This window comes from Pteronotus mesoamericanus, unplaced genomic scaffold, assembly GCF_021234165.1.
Source record: "Pteronotus mesoamericanus isolate MK-2021 breed Mesoamerican mustached bat unplaced genomic scaffold, CSHL_Meso_final scaffold_533, whole genome shotgun sequence".
Taxonomy (NCBI): domain Eukaryota; kingdom Metazoa; phylum Chordata; class Mammalia; order Chiroptera; family Mormoopidae; genus Pteronotus; species Pteronotus mesoamericanus.
In genome coordinates, this window is record NW_026555320.1 from 2257368 (window position 1) to 2272877 (window position 15510).

A 15510-nucleotide genomic window follows, 5' to 3' on the forward strand; every position below is an offset into this window, starting at 1 on the left:
GAGCCCCTCTCTCCCAATGTCAGCAAGCCATCCCAGAGCTCGGACAGTCTCTTTCTTCCAATATCTGTCTCTCTGCTCTGAGGACCCCTCATAAGCTCACACTGGGAGCCCCCGGGACCCAGGTCAGGGTCTATGGGAGTGGGGGCTGGGTGGGCACCTGACCCTAGAGCAAACTGGACAGAGCTCGAAGGATCCACACTGCTGACTTGCGTGGGTGTTCGGTTTGCGGGGTTGCTGTGAGCCACGGAGGCTCCGTAGCCATTCCCTGCTGACTTTCATATTCGTTAGTTAAGGACAGGAGAGCATAGAGGAATAATGGTGGGATAGTAACTGATACCAGACTAACTTTTCTAATAGGCACTTTCTGCCTTTGGAGACTCGGCCGTTCTTTTGCTCTCCTCTACCTGGGAGGCCTGCGCGCATCTCATGCTCTCTGGCTTTCATGCCTTTATTAGTATGTTTCCCTGCCCTGCAGCAATGTTCTCTCCCCTTAGTTCATGTCCCCAGGCTCTCCAGCCTTCAAGGGCCGGCAAAAACATCACCTCCGCAGTGAAGCCTCCTGGGTTTTCCCCAGTGCTGGAGAACAGGACTTCTCTTTCCTAACACTGAGAGCATTTCATAGCATTTACCCTTGTTGGTATTTGCAGCCATGACGTATCCATTGTACTCAGTGTGAGCTATGAGGATACTGATCATGTCTTATACGCTGATTATGCCAAGTAAATGTAGCAGGTGTCAGGACACATTCAGTAGCTGTGGGACGGACATTCCCTGTTCTTACTCTGCATTCCACAAAGAGCATTCACGCACAGCCGTGCTCTTGACCCTCCCAACAGTCCCGTGGGAGGAAATCTCGCTTCAGTGAGGGTTTGTCGCTCCTTGCCAAGGTCCCACAGGCAGAAAGGGACGGACCAGGGGAAGATGGGGGTCTTTCACGTCTGTTCCATTGTGCTTCCCCACCGCCCCATCCCTCTGTGCAGCAGGCAGGCCTTCCAGGTAGAGGTGCTGCAGGGCCCGTGAAGAGAACCCTGATGAGTGAGGGGCGAGGTTTAGCCAGCTCTGGGCAAATGCCAGGGCCTTCCCAACCGTCTTGGTATGTTTTGTCTCATGCGGGTTTTCCCCAGGCTGGTTTTCTCTCCTTCTCAGGGGCAGGGAGAAAATGAAAGCAAGCTCTGAGGCTCTGCAGTTGATGGAGTAAAACATCCTGATCAAGAGGGGAATAGAGAGACAGGCCATTGGCGGTGTCCTTAGGTCTAAGGAGGAAAGTGGTTCGTTTTTCCTCTTAGGCTCTCCAAATTTTCTGTGAGCCAGAAACACATTTATCGTGTTTATCGAAAGAAAGATGAACTTTTATAAAAAGCTAGGGAAGGGGCCTGACAGGTAGCTCAGTTGGTTGGAGCATCATCTCGTTCACCAAAAGGCTGTGGGTTTGATGCCTAGGTTGAGCTTGTGGGAGCAACCAATCGCTATTTCTCTCTTTCTCTCTCGCCCTCCTTCCCTCTTCTCTCTCTAAAATCAATACACATATCCTTGGGTGAGGATTTAAAAAAAAAAAAAAAAAAAAAAGCTAGTGCAGGATTTCAAAGTCACAAAGAGTAGCCTCGCCGAATTTAACGAGGAGACGTGCTCTTTCGGCCCCGCGGCCGTGGGCTGTGAGTCCCTCCTGCAGCTGAGCTTGGCAAGCGGGTTCCTGGAACGCAGGGACACAGGCGCTTCTTCTTGTTCTTTCTTCTTTTATAAAAAGCTGACAAGTTATTTTTATGATAGCTCATAAAATAAAGTTTCAGGCCCAAAGAATACATTTAAATAGTTTACAAAATCTAAAGGAAATAATGGAAGTCTCACTTTTCGCCGGCCCTCATTGTTCAAGCTCCTTCCAGAAAATGTTTTAGTACTAGACAGCGGTAAGGTGTACAGAGCCCTTTATATATTTTTAAAAAGATCATGCGACATAGTTTTATCATGCAACATAGTCTTCGACACCTGGCGTTTTTACCTAATAATCTTGGTGGCCTCCCAGTATCAGCGAGAGGTCTATTTTATTCCATTTACTGGTTACCGGTGGTTTACTGAACAGGTATATTAGAATATTACCAATTTCTGGATATTTAGGTTGTTTCTAGTTTTTTTGTTCTGGGTGGGGGAACCCCCCTGCGACATAGATCCCCGCGCAGGTTCCTTGATGTTTTCTGGTGAGAATACCAGTAGGTTGTGTTCACAGCAGACGAGCTGCTGAGTCAGAGCTGTGGTACTTTGTAATTCTGACAGATACGGCTTAACCTTCCAAACAGATGACCCAACTTTACATTTCCCACTGCAGCGTCAAAGCTTTTGCCCCAAACTCTCATCAACATCATTACCATCAATCCCTGTTCTCATACTTAAACTAGCTATAATGAACCATAACCAAAGCCAGTCTTTCTTCTTTGTGTAGCTTCTTTCTTTGGACGTTTGTTCTCTCGGATATTATCTGATTAACATACAGTCTCTTCATGCAATTACAAAGGAGGCAACATACGCCATGGCCACTAGAAATATACATGATATGTTTTCTAACGATGTCCCCCAAACCAATCTTCCTATACCCCAGGCTGTAACAAAATTAAATTGGCTGAGCTGGGATCATCCAGGCTTCACTGGGCAGTTTTTGAAAGAGTGTGACTCAGAAAAGCGCGGGGCAGAGAATGACGCAGTCAGTGGGCCGTGGGCCATTTTGGGAGAGATCCTTGGAGATGAGGTCAATGTCCCCTTCCTCACGAAACGTTCCCCCACTAATTTCAATATCTACTGGTGATTTTCTAATTCCGTTATTCCTTCTGGATTTATTAGTTGATACCGCAACAATTTGTTCTCCTTATTTATTTGTTCATATTTTTCATCAGTGTGGATTCATGGATCCTCATTTAATTGAACGAGCTATAGTTATTGCTATCATTATTTAATTGGATGCTCAGATTGCCTCAGGTTTGGAGAGCGGGGGCCCCATTGAATTGGCTCCTATGTCCTTTTGACAAGTTCTCACGGTCCTTTTGACAAGTCCTCACTTCCTCACTTTCTGGTGCAAAAAGCAGTTCCAGGTTCATCTTGTGGTTTCCATGCCCTGGCTCTGGAGTCAGCCCTTCCTCCGAGGAGTCCTGGTTCCTTCTGGTGCAGAAAAGAATTTAGAAACCAAAATCTGGGCACTAAGTGCCCATTCTGTTGTGGGTCACTGCTTTCAGGGCCTCTCAGCAGACAGAGGCAGGAAACACGTATGTAAAACACAGATCTGTGTACACACGAATTATCCCTCTGTCATCAAATCTAATTTTTAAAGATATGAGTTCGCACTGAGCCCTCAGTCCCCATAGGACAGAGCGAGGCGCTCCGAGAGGCTGCTGGCAGGAAGGAGGGCATTCTGACCCCCTCTTTCTTCCCTGCTAATGGCCAGAGGGAGGGAGGTGTGAAGAAAACCAGGTGTTCATTACTTCCTGCTTTTTCTTCCCTCACTTCTTCACTTTAACCACTTTGGTTGGTGTGGCCCAACTCCAACCCAAGGCAAATGCTCAAAGGGCAGCACGTAAGCTTTGATCTGCGAACGCGCCCACGGCCGGCAGAGCCAACGTGCCGGCAGGCCTCCCTCCCGAGGACCCCTCCAGGAGCTTCGCCCTGCCCTGTCCTCACTGTCTCCCTCTTAACAGGAAACCACTGATCTGCTTTCTGTCCTGACAGATGAGCTTGCATTTTCTAGAATTTTATGTAAGTGGGATTACACAGCGTGTATGGTTGGTCTGGCCTCTTTACTTAGCCCAGTTATTTGAGACCTGCTCATGTTGCTGTGTGTATCGGCAGTTCATCTCTGTTCTACTGTGTGGAGCGCCCCCATTTTACTCGCCCGTGCCCTCTCCTTGACGGACGCCTGGGCTGTTTCCAGCAGTTGGCTGTTACGGATAAAGCCGCTGTGAACGTTTGTAGATCAGTCTTTGTGTGGACACGTGCTTGCATCTTTCTTGGGCAGACACTACAGGCGTAAAAGGAAATGCCCACTCAGGCACTGTCCCCTTCCTTGAATGGAGTCCAACTGTTGTTCCAATGGTCCCTTGGGCTCTGGGTTTTACAGAGATTCAAAACACGTGGAAACCAGGGTGGAGATTGGTTTCAATCCACTCAGAGGCCATGAGCACTAGGGAACTACCTCTTCTTTGGTGAACAAACCCAGGGCTTCCTTTTCCTGATGGAGTCAGGGTTCAGAGAAAGTAAGGCCTGTTATCACTCTCTGAGCTCGCACGCGGAGTGTGCAGGTAGGTGCTGGGTGCTGGGCGCCTCCGGGAGAGGGACCTCAATGCTGGTGGATGCCACCAGCTTTCACGTTCTTGCCACCTGGCTACCCAGAGGCCCCTTCCCTGAGGAGTCTGGACCACAGCATTCCCAAGGCACCTGCTGTCCCGTGATCGGCAGGGTGACGAAATGGGGAGGGGGGAGTTCAGCGAAACAGATGCTGACAGAGAAGTTGAGTCCAGAGAAAACGGGCAAATGGAAAAAGGACATGCTGGAATGTTAAGGCCCCAAAGGGCTCTCAAAGGAAGGGATTCTCTCATTTCTATGAGGACAACCAAGGTGATTTTGAAATCTAGACTGTTTGACTGGACATCGGCATGACGTGGACTCCAACCCTTGCTTGAGATTTTCTTTTTCATGAGAAAAACAGATTTAACATCTAACCTCCACCTTTAGTGTTTATTACAGTTCATTTACAAGGATTCCTTTTTATTTTTGCCCTCTTTCTAGAATCAAGCTTGCATCCAACCCACCATGACACCCACAGAATTCCTGGTGAGTACGGCCACGCTCCTCAGGCTCCTGGGAATACGCTCCGGTCTTGCCTTTTTGGGGGTGTGGGAAACAATCCATCGTAGGGGAAGGATTTCTCTGTGAGGTTTCCTGGGCTAAGATCTCTGCAGAGCAGCGCCCCATAGAGGCGGTCAACACCCAGTGCAGGGGGCTTTGCAAACACGAAGAGCCAGAAGCCCTTGGGGGTATGTTGTGAAGACAGAGGAAAGGTTATTTTAGATCTTATTAATAGATAAGGGTTTTTATGATCTTTAACTAGGGCAATCTTCATTCCATGTGTCTGTTCTGGATACAGACAAAAGGGGGCGAGCGTGAATCCATTTACTTTGTTTTTTACAAGACCCCTGGTGGGCACATTGATCGTTATTTCTCACATAACATGATGTAGGTTTTCACAAAGCCACACAATGGGATATATTTCTCAGAAAGAGACAAAGAGGCTAACAAAAATTAGTAAGTCATTAACCAGAGAGTCATTTATGATTTTCTAGCCAAATGTCATCAGTTATAGAATCAAATTGAATTCTCATGCTTTTGTTATATTCATAAACATCTTGCAAAAAAATACCTAAAGGCTTTAATTTTGCTTTTCTCAAAGGGAAAGCCTGGGCCTTGCAGGTAGATAAGTGAAGTCAAGCCTTGTTCGTGCAGGTAACTAACTGGCCTCAGGGGGCACCGTAGGTTTCCCAGCCTGTGGTTTACAGAGCTGAGCTGCGGTGGGTTGTAATCACCCACGTCAGATAAGCCATTTATGATGTGCTAATGATGCTTAGCAATGCGTATGTGTCATCAAGTATTTGTAACAGTAGAAAAAGGTGATTAACTTGGACCTGGTGAAGTAATGAGGTATGTCTCCATTTTTCTCACCAGAATTAGACCCTTTAGCCTCTCCTCTCATTAGAATTTGCCGTTCTTCCTGACGCAGTAGAAGCAGAGCTAAGGTGGGGCTGCTAGAGGGACTGTCATCCGGTTTTCTCATTTGGGATCTTGGAAAGTATCCAAACTTAGCAAGTGAGCCCCAGACTGGAATAAAATACACACTGATGTGATCAGATGTGTCCGGCGTCACCTAAATGGGGACCACTCTGGCCCCAACACCCAGGTTCACTGGGGTTGGGGAGCCGCCATGATGTCCTTGTGGCCACATCGGTCACCACCCAGGACACTGCAGTCCTTCCGCCTCAGAGGAGAGGCAGAGCCCTGTTTACAGATGTGGGACCGAAGCTGAGAGGGTAAACGGAGGGTTCAAGGTCTCACGGAGAATGGGAGGAGGAGCCCTGGAGGGGGCACCCTCTGCTGCCCTGGGTTGCTCCCTGTGGGCAAATGCCATCTCCCTGCTTGGCCGTCTGTCTTCCGGGGGTGTGGGGACAGCACCCCTGGCAGTGATGCCCGCCAACTTCCACTGCTGGCAACGAAGTCCTGTCCCCTGCTTCCATCTCCTCCCCATCATCTCACCTTCCCACCCAGACACCCATCTTGGTGCTAAGAGACAACGGGGGACAGAGCCTGGAAGGACACAGTCTTTGCCCTCCATCCAGAGAGAACGAATCAGCAGGGGAGGCCTCCCCCTGACCCCTGCAGTGCCTGCACAGCCCTTGGCGCTGGATCCTGGGGGGGGGGAGGACACACCTGGGGGAGGGGGAGGGAGGTGGCACCTGTGGTGAGCGCCTCGCGGGACCCAGGCAGGCCCCTCACCCTCCCTGAGCCCTGAGGTCAGCCCCAGCCAAAGGCAGCCCCCTGCTGCTTTTGGCCCAGCGGAGCCTCCGGAGGACCTGTGGTGCTAGGGAGGTGGTGGCCGGGTGGGGGTGGGGGCTCAGATTTGTCCTGGCCATTTTGATATCAGAATGCAGAGAGCAAGGCTTTGGATCAGGAGGGATTAAAAGTGCCCCAGTTTGGGACGGAGGGGGCTGCGGGGCTGCCTCTGGCCTTGACCCTCCCCTGGGGGCTGGGGGCTGAGGGCAGAACATGCCATTTCTCTGGTCTGTCTCCTCTGAGGTGAAGGGGTCAGACTCCGCAGCCTCTAAGATCCTCAAATCACTCCTAGACCTGCTGAGGTTTCAAAGGGCTTTTCCAGAGTAGAAACGGACACCGGTGGGAGAAGAAGGCAGCGCCGCTGCTGAGTCCGGTGCTGGCTGCTGAGAATGCTGCGCGCACTCTCCCGTGTACCCAGATGTGTGGCTGTGGCGCCCTTTCTCTTCTTGATCGAAGTGCTAAAGTTCATCTGAAATAAATGATATAAATCCCTAAATTAGGAGCCCCTTGGGGGCAACCTAACTGTCCCCAAAGGGACATGTCGGGGCTGTGGAGCTGCTGCCAGAGCCCTGTACGCAGGCAAACCCGCCCCCACCCCCTCACCCCGGCCCACCCGCGGGCCTGCCCTGGAGCTGTGGAGGCTTCCAATGCCTCTCCATTTCATCATTGAGTTGAATGGTGTTCTTTGGATAGCGCGTCCTTGCCTAGGATGTAGACGGTGCTCCGGAAGTATCTGTTGAATGAGCGAACAGATTACATTACTTACTGCCCATGAACGAGACATAAAGAGCTAACGGTCCCCAAGCCTGGGGTGACCTGCCACTTTCTCAGTCCCATTTTCCTACAAAACGCCGTCCAGGTCTGGGCCCCTCCCACCCCCATGAATCACCTCTCCTCACAGCAGAAGAACCAAAAACGAGCTTGGACACCAGCTAGTCAGGGCAACAGGTCGCAGAAGAGGTCTAGCTTTGGTAAATACCTCATTTTTTTAAGAGGGGCTGAGAATGACATAGTTTGCTAAGAGATACAGGAAGAGAAACCTTTGGTAAGAGTATTTCTAGACATTTTAATAAGATGCAAAAGGGAACTGGTCAGCCCCTTCTAAGAGCAGGGCTGGGGCACTTCCTATGACCAAGGGCCCTCTCTCTCAGGCCGTCCCCGCCTGCTCCGTGTTCCGTAACAGCTTCGGGCATTTACAAAAAGACATACCTCAGAATGGGGGGAGGAAGAACGTAAACTAAAACAGGGTCAGAAGCCGTGGATCGAACAGGTAGAAAAGACCAAGAGGGGGTTGACTTGGGTTTCCAGCCTGGCAGCCACAGGAAATGTGGCTGCTCCTGCTGAGAGGTCCTGTGAGTGTAACATATACTTGGGCTGAAAACAGTGCCCCCAAAAGGATGTAAAATATCTCAGTAAGCTTTATATTGCTGATATAGTGAGATGGTCGTATTTTAGATATACTGGTTTTCAATAAAATACATTAAAACGAATCCCCCTGTTTCTTTTTACTTTAATGTGGCTACTAGAAAATGCGGGCTTAACCTGCGGTTTGCCTTAAGTTTTTATCGGACTGTGGCAGCCTAAAGGATCTTGCGTGGTTACTGCAACTGAGCTATGAGTTTGGCTTAGCTTCCCAATTAAAAGAGAATCCTGAACAGTCGTAAAATTCCTATGTTTCATGAGAATAAAAACCCTCACATGTTCTTCAGGAGCTACGAAGCCTTTCTTCACAGCTCTTTTGTATTTAAATGCCCAGTAAATGTCCAGAGTAGATCTTAGTGAGCAGGACACAGAGCAAACGACCAAGCCCCTAGAGGGCCCCCTCCTCATGGAGAGAGTGGGCTTCACGGGGCGTTCCTTCAATCCCACCCTGATGCAGACCCTGGGAGTAAAGTTAGGGCAGCTGGTGGGAAATCATTCTAGAAGGTTCTGCCATGTGCTCTTGGATGGAATGTGGGGTAAAAATGTGTGGATTTCAGGCCTTTCCACTAATCCTCTCTCAAGATCCCTGTCTGACTGACTCAGGCTTTGAGAGCAGTGTCTACAGGTTGCTTCTCCAGCAAGAAGTGTCTCTAACGCACAGCTCAGAACAGGGAGGATGGAATAATGACTTTGCTCAGAATTCCTCATGGGAGCCTGGAGTCCCTCATCGAAAGAGAGGCCTGACCCTACCTGGAAGCTTCAGGATAAAATATAAGCACGGCTGTGCTCAGCACTGGGTCTGACAAGCACTAGGTGCTCCAATGATAGTGAATAAATATGTTCGTAAATATTGACATTGACTTTTGCTAAGAGATTTTCAAAGAATCCTGTGTCAGTTATACAAAGGATATCTACCTATCAGGCATGTATGCCGCTATCAGTGTTGTCCTGAGAAGGCAGGACACCTTTGTTCAGGATTCCCCAGGTTGGGTCGTGAATACTCGTTCTGTTATGCTCATAAAGATGGCCAAAGCTTTGGACTTGGAAGGATGATTTAGGCTTACCTCCACAACAAATACGGTCTTGACAAAATGTCTACAAATCCAGGAACGTGTGTGTGTGTGTGTGTGTGTGTGTGTGTGTGTGTGTGAATTGAATCACTTTTAAAATATACCTGAACTGAATCAGCCATTTGGAAGATAAGAAAGCAGGAAACACCCAATCAGAACAGCAAAAAGAAAAAAAATCCAAAAAAATGAGGATAGTTTAAGGGGCCTCTGGGACAACATCAAGTGTACCAACACAGGAATACCAGGAGGAGAAGAGAGAGAGCAAGGAATTGAAAACCTACTTGAAGCAATAATGACAAAAATTCTCTAAGCTGGTGAAGGAAAGAGACATAGAAGTCCAGGAAGCACAGAGAGTCCCAAACAAGATGAACCCAAAGAGGCCCACTCTAAGACACACCATACTTAAAATGCAAAAAGTTAAAGACAAAGAGAGAATCTTAAAAGCAGCAAGAGAAAAGCAGTTAGTTACCTACAAGAGAGCTCCCATAAGACTCTCAGCTGATTATTCAACAGAAATTTTGCAGGCCAGAAGGGATTGGCACAAAATATTCAAAGTGATGAAGGCAATGACCTACAACAAAAGGTACTCTACCCCGCAAAGCTATCGTTTAGAATAGAAGAAAAGATAAAGAGCTTCCCGGACAAGAAAAAGCTAAAGGAGTTCATCACTACCAAACCAGTACTACAAGAAATGTTAAAGAAACTTAGGAGGAGGAGGAGGAGAGGAAGAAGAGGAAGAAGAAGGAGGAGGAGAGGAGGAGGAGGAAGGAGGGGAGGAGGAGGGGAAGAAGAAATACGAATATTGAAATGACAACAACTACATATCTTTCAGCAATTACTTTAAATGTAAATTGATTACATGTTCCAATCAAAACACATAAAGTGGCTGAACAGACAACAAAAAAGACCCTTATATTTGCTGTCTACAAGAAGCTTGCTTTAGACTGAAAGACACACACAAGCTCAAAGTAAAGGGCTGGGAAAAGATATTTCATGAAAATGTAAACTAACAAACAAACAAACAGAAAAAATACTTATACCAGACAAAATAGACTTTAAAACAAAGGCTATAATAAGAGACAAAGAAAAGCCCAGCAATTCCACTTCTGGGTATTTATCCAAAATAACCTAAAACCCTAATTCAAAAACACATATGCACTGATATGTTCATTGCAGCAGCATTTACAATTTCCAAGACAGGGAAGCAACCTAGGTGTTCCTCGATAGAGGACAGATTAAGAAAAAGTGGTGCATCTGTACAGTGGTATGTGCTCAGCCATAGAGAAGAAGGAAGCTTTGCCATCTGTGACAACACGGGCGGACCCGCAGGGAGGGCCTTGTGCTTGCCGAGTGAAATAAATCAGAGAAAGACAAACGCCGTATGACTTCGCTTATACGTGGAATCTAAAAAAAGTGAACAAAACAGAAACTTATAGGTGCAGGAAACACTTTGACGGTTGCCAAATGGGAGGGGTGTTGGGGAGCAGGGTGACAAGGGGAAGGGATTAAGAATTACAAGTTGGGAGTTAGAGTCGTGGTGAAGTAACGGGCAACAAAAGGAATATAGTCAGTAAAATTGTAATAACTATGTATGGTGTCAGACGGGGACTGCATTTATCGGCGTGCTCATTTTGAAAGTCACATAAATGTCTAATCACTACATTATATACCTAGAACTACTATAATATTGTATGTCAATTATAATTGAGAAATAAAAAATTATTAAAGGAAAAAAATGCACTTAGGGAGTCCCTAACTCAATATAGTTCTGTGCTGAAGCACTGGGTCCTCCAACCCTCACCCAAGAAGAAAACGCACCACTTGTGCCGCAAGCAGGATGCAGGGTCCTCACTCCAGGACTCCCCTGGGGAGCGGCAGTCACAGGCCCCTCGCTGGGCAGCAGAGGATGCTAAGTCTCCTGGGGCACTGGGGCTGCTTGAAGTCCCCTCAGAGAGACCCTCTGGGCTGCACCTGGCAGTGGGGATGCCGTTTGCCTCCCTACCTTCCAGCCTGGGCTCAGGCTCCTGTGAGAGTCTATTCAAGCTATGTAACCTCAAAAGTGTAAAATCAAAACAAAAAATCCTCTAAGAAAACAGTTTCAAGTCTCATCGTGTGGATTCGCCGTTGACACCTGCTTGTTTGCATGGTTTTACTGCCGTTCCTCTGAAATGTCATCTTCCCCAAATCTTCGCTAAAGTATGCGTTACCCATGAGGTCCGTCCTCCCAAGAGACTGGCTTTCCAGATAGCAAGGGAAGTGTTTACAGGTAAACCGAGGATGGATTGGTCAGGCCTGGGGACAAGGCACATGGAAAATGGGGACAGGTGGTTCCATCAGCGCCTCCCGCGGCGGCCTTTTCTGGCTGCCCCATCCTGCTGAGCCATCTCCTGGATCCAGTCTCCCGGGGTCTCCCTCTTTGCACTGGGACTTTGTCTTGGTCACACTGGAGATGGGGTCAGGACGAGACTCCAGGTTTTCCTAGTCGTAGTCCAAGTGACCATGGGTGTCCTCCCTGGAATCCTCCTGGTACTTCCTGCCAGCCAGGCCCCGAGTAGAACGGACGTGTCCCATGAGCTCTTGGTGCGAGCTCCAGAAGCCAGGAGACAACCACCTCCTGACATCTACTGCCCTTTATCAGTCGGCTCGGTGCGTCCTGCTACCTTGGTGAGCGCGCAAAAATCAGCCCCTGGGTTCCATGCTCGACTAGCTTTAGGAGGCGCTGTTGTGCAAAATTCAGCAGATCTGAAGGACTTCGCAGAAACCGCACAGTCTAACGTGCAGTTCTAATAAAACAAGTTCTGCAGGACCTTTCAGAGCCTTTAATACGCTCGTGAGTATTGTGAAGGTCAAAGAAGGTGATATAATATGCAGAGATTCTCAACCATTAAACCATTAGTGTTCCACCCAAACACAGTTTGGGAAATGCTGATCGAAACTACTAGAAAGAGATGGAAATTACGATGCATGTAGACAGGGAGACCACAGCTAACAGGAGTCTGGCAGGGGGGATTTTATTATTTCACTGAGTAGTTAAATATGTAAACTAAATAGTTATACTTAAATATTTACTATTGGAAACAAAATAAAAATCTATTGTGGATTTGAGGCTACTTCTGGTCCAAGTGCATCCAGGTGAATTGAACAACTGTTGGAGTTGTCTGAATCGAAATAAAGGTAGAGATGCAGTTTGGCAAGGAGCCCGCCTTGGGGCAAGGGAGCTGGAGCTATGGCTCCTGGGGGAATTTGGGAGCCTCACTGGGAGCCCTGCGGCGGGTGCTGGCAGGAAGTGAGAGTGTTTGAGGTTCTGGAATGTGGCAGATGTGGGGTTGCGTCCCTCCTCCATCCCCACAGCTCTCTCCTCCCCCCTTCCTCCAGACTCGAGGGCTCATGTCTCGGGGTTCTGTTCACCAGCCCTTGTTTCCACTTCCCTTAGCAGGTGTTCTAGGCTGGCACTGGGCCAGGAACCCACCGAAACTGAAATGTGGGGGTGTGTGTGCACATAGACACTAGTTGTATGCATATCTGCGTGCATTGTGGGGGCTCAACAGTATGCACATATACGTGTGTGAATATGTGCATGTACATATGTGTGTGAGCATGAGTGCAGGCATATCTGTGCACATATGAGTGTATGTGTGAATCTGTGCACGAATTGTGCATGCTTGTATGCGTGCGTGCCCATGAGGGCCAGCTCCATGGGCGTCTGTCCAGCACAGATGCCCAGGGTCCTGTACTTAGAAGTGCCGCTTGCTTGATTTAATGCTCTGCTGTCTTGGGATTCTGGACAAATTTTGAGCAAGAAACCCTGAAAATTCTATAGCCTGACCTGGTGCTGGTGTATGTGCATGTATGTGAGAGTGTATAAACGTGCGCGTGCGCGTGCGTCTGTGCATGTGTGTGCGTCGGTGCTTCTGGAGCAGAGGATCCACCGCTTTCAGGAGACTCAGAGGGAGCTGGACCTAGAAAACGGGAAAAGTTTAAGAGCGTCTGAGGACGTTCCAGGATAGGATGCGTTAGAGAAGAGGGGGGACAATCAGAATTGTTCACAGGGTTGGGTGAAAGTCCGTGCGCACCAGTAGTCCCAAGGGGCCCTGCCCCGTCAGGGCGCCTGTCAGTGTCCTTGCAAGGCTCGCTCCTTGCATGTACCCTCCACAGGCAGGCAAGTTCCATGACAGCAGGAACCACGTCTGATTTATCCGCCAACTGTTTCTCCAACACATACAGAGTATATGACATATTGAGAGTGCTCAATAAATATTTGTTGAACAAATAGATCTGTTATGATCCATGCAGATGCTCTCAGAATCCCTACTTTCTACATATACATGTCTTTTTCCTTATCATAGATTTTAGGGATTGGAAAGGTCAAGTGGTCCATGCTTCGGCCGACAGACAGGACCTACAAAACACTGTCCTTGATCTTATGCTGTCTGGTGTTTCCTTGCAGGACCTTGTCCCTAATATGCCTGATGATTACATCTATGACTCCACAGATGACTATATGGCCTTAAACTTCACAAACTTCTTCTGTAAGAAAAACAATGTCAGGCAGTTTGCGAGCCACTTCCTCCCACCCTTGTACTGGCTCGTATTCCTCGTGGGTACCGTGGGCAACAGCCTGGTCATCCTTGTCTACTGGTACTGCACACGAGTGAAGACCATGACTGACATGTTCCTGTTGAACCTGGCCATCGCCGACCTTCTCTTCCTGGTCACTCTTCCCTTCTGGGCCGTCGCCGCTGCTGACCAGTGGAAATTCCAGACCTTCATGTGCAAAGTGGTCAACAGCACGTACAAGATGAACTTCTACAGCTGCGTGCTGCTCATCATGTGCATCAGCGTGGACAGGTACATCGCCATCGCTCAGGCGACAAGAGCACAGATGTGGCGGCAGAAGAGGCTTCTGTACAGCAAGGCGGTTTGCATTACCGTCTGGGTGACGGCGGCCGCGCTCTGCACCCCGGAAATCCTGTACAGCCAAACCAGGGAGGAAGGCGACATGACATACTGCACCATGATTTACCCCCACAACAACAGTGCCAAAGTGAAGTCGGTGGTCTTGATCCTGAAGGTGATCCTGGGGTTCTTCCTTCCCTTTGTGGTCATGGCTTCCTGCTACACCCTCATCATCCACACTCTGATCCAAGCCAAGAAGTCGTCCAAGCACAAGGCCCTAAAGGTGACCATCACTGTCCTTACTGTCTTCTTCATATCCCAGCTCCCCTACAACAGTGTCCTGCTGGTGCAGACCATCAACATCCACACCAAGTTCATCTGGGACTGCGCCATCTCCAACAACATTGACGTCTGCCTCCAGGTCACTCAGACCATTGCCTTTTTCCACAGTTGCCTGAATCCTGTTCTCTATGTTTTTGTGGGTGAGAGATTCCGCCACGATCTCCTGAAAACCCTGAAGAACCTGGGCTGCAGCATCCAGGCCCAGGGGATCTCCTGTAAGAGAAGAGAGGGTAGCGTGAAGCTGTCCTCGGTGTTGCTGGAGACCACCTCGGGGGCTCTCTCCCTCTGAGGGACCTTCTGGCCGAGGTGGCTGGTCCTTTGGGAAGTATAACAATAAATGCAGACATGGCTTCCCCACTGATGGCACCAGAGAGAAACCAAGGAAGAAAAAGGAAATGAGAACGAGAAAACTCGGAAAGGAATGAATTGGAAAATGATTACTCCGAGTCAGAATTTGCCAAGGCAGAGTTTTCAAAATTGACCGGCCATCCCAGGAGACTCTTGACTGGCCCCTGGCCACGCCGCCTGCCGTTTTCAAAGGCGAACTGGCGGACGGCACAGCACGCAGGCCACTCCGCGGTGCGTCTGCCCTCTGGAGGCGGCGTCCGAGTTCCTCTGCACCCTGCGGTTTCAGTCCCGAGGCCACCCCTTCCGAAGGAGACACAGAAGCCGCGGCCATTGTACATAGTCCCCAAGAGCTCAGGGTTTCCTGAAAACTGCCAGCTTCAGGGAGCTTCTGCCCTGGTTTTGAGGCCGATCCCTATGAGGTCTTACAGATTAATCTAGAATCTTCGCAAACAACTTCAGATCTAATATCCCCCTGGTCTCCTTGATCTGTTCTGGGCCAGGGAGAGTCCTTGTTCCTGTTTTGAAACTATCTGGAGGACCGGTCAGTGAGTCCCTGGGCCACTGATCGTAACAGCGGGGCATCTGGAATCCGTTGGCTTCCCCTTGCTCCCCCGCCTCCCCACATTTCTGAGTCCTGCCGGAGGCTCTGTGGCGTGACATCCGCCTGCAGGCGTGACGTGGGTGAGCGTTTCACTTGCCCACTGCTGTCGTGAAAGGTGGTCTCCTCAGCCTGCGCAGGGACACTGGGAACCTGAGTTTGCAGTACTGGCCTGGCTTCGCCGTGGGCTCGCTCTGCCGAGTGGCCTCGGCGATGACCCACTCCGTCCCTTTTAAAATGGGTTCGTCCCTCAGC

At 49.2% G+C, this 15510-nt stretch overlaps 1 protein-coding gene across 1 annotated transcript; it reads left to right on the plus strand.

The window, feature by feature from the left end:
• Window positions 1-4788: 4788 nt before the first annotated feature.
• CCR9 (C-C motif chemokine receptor 9) lies at window positions 4789-14598 on the plus strand. Its single transcript, XM_054594527.1, has 2 exons — window positions 4789-4809; window positions 13519-14598. The coding sequence occupies exons 1-2, from the start codon at window positions 4789-4791 to the stop codon at window positions 14596-14598; spliced, it is 1101 nt and encodes a 366-aa protein (XP_054450502.1).
• Window positions 14599-15510: the final 912 nt, after the last annotated feature.

What these genes read in the sequence shown, in the direction of transcription:
- CCR9 (XM_054594527.1), top strand. Translation starts at nt 4,789, where the DNA reads ATGACACCCACAGAATTCCTG. An exon ending in TGACACCCACAGAATTCCTG is followed by an intron (nt 4,810 to 13,518) that starts GTGAGTACGGCC and finishes GTTTCCTTGCAG; the next exon opens with GACCTTGTCCCTAATATGCC.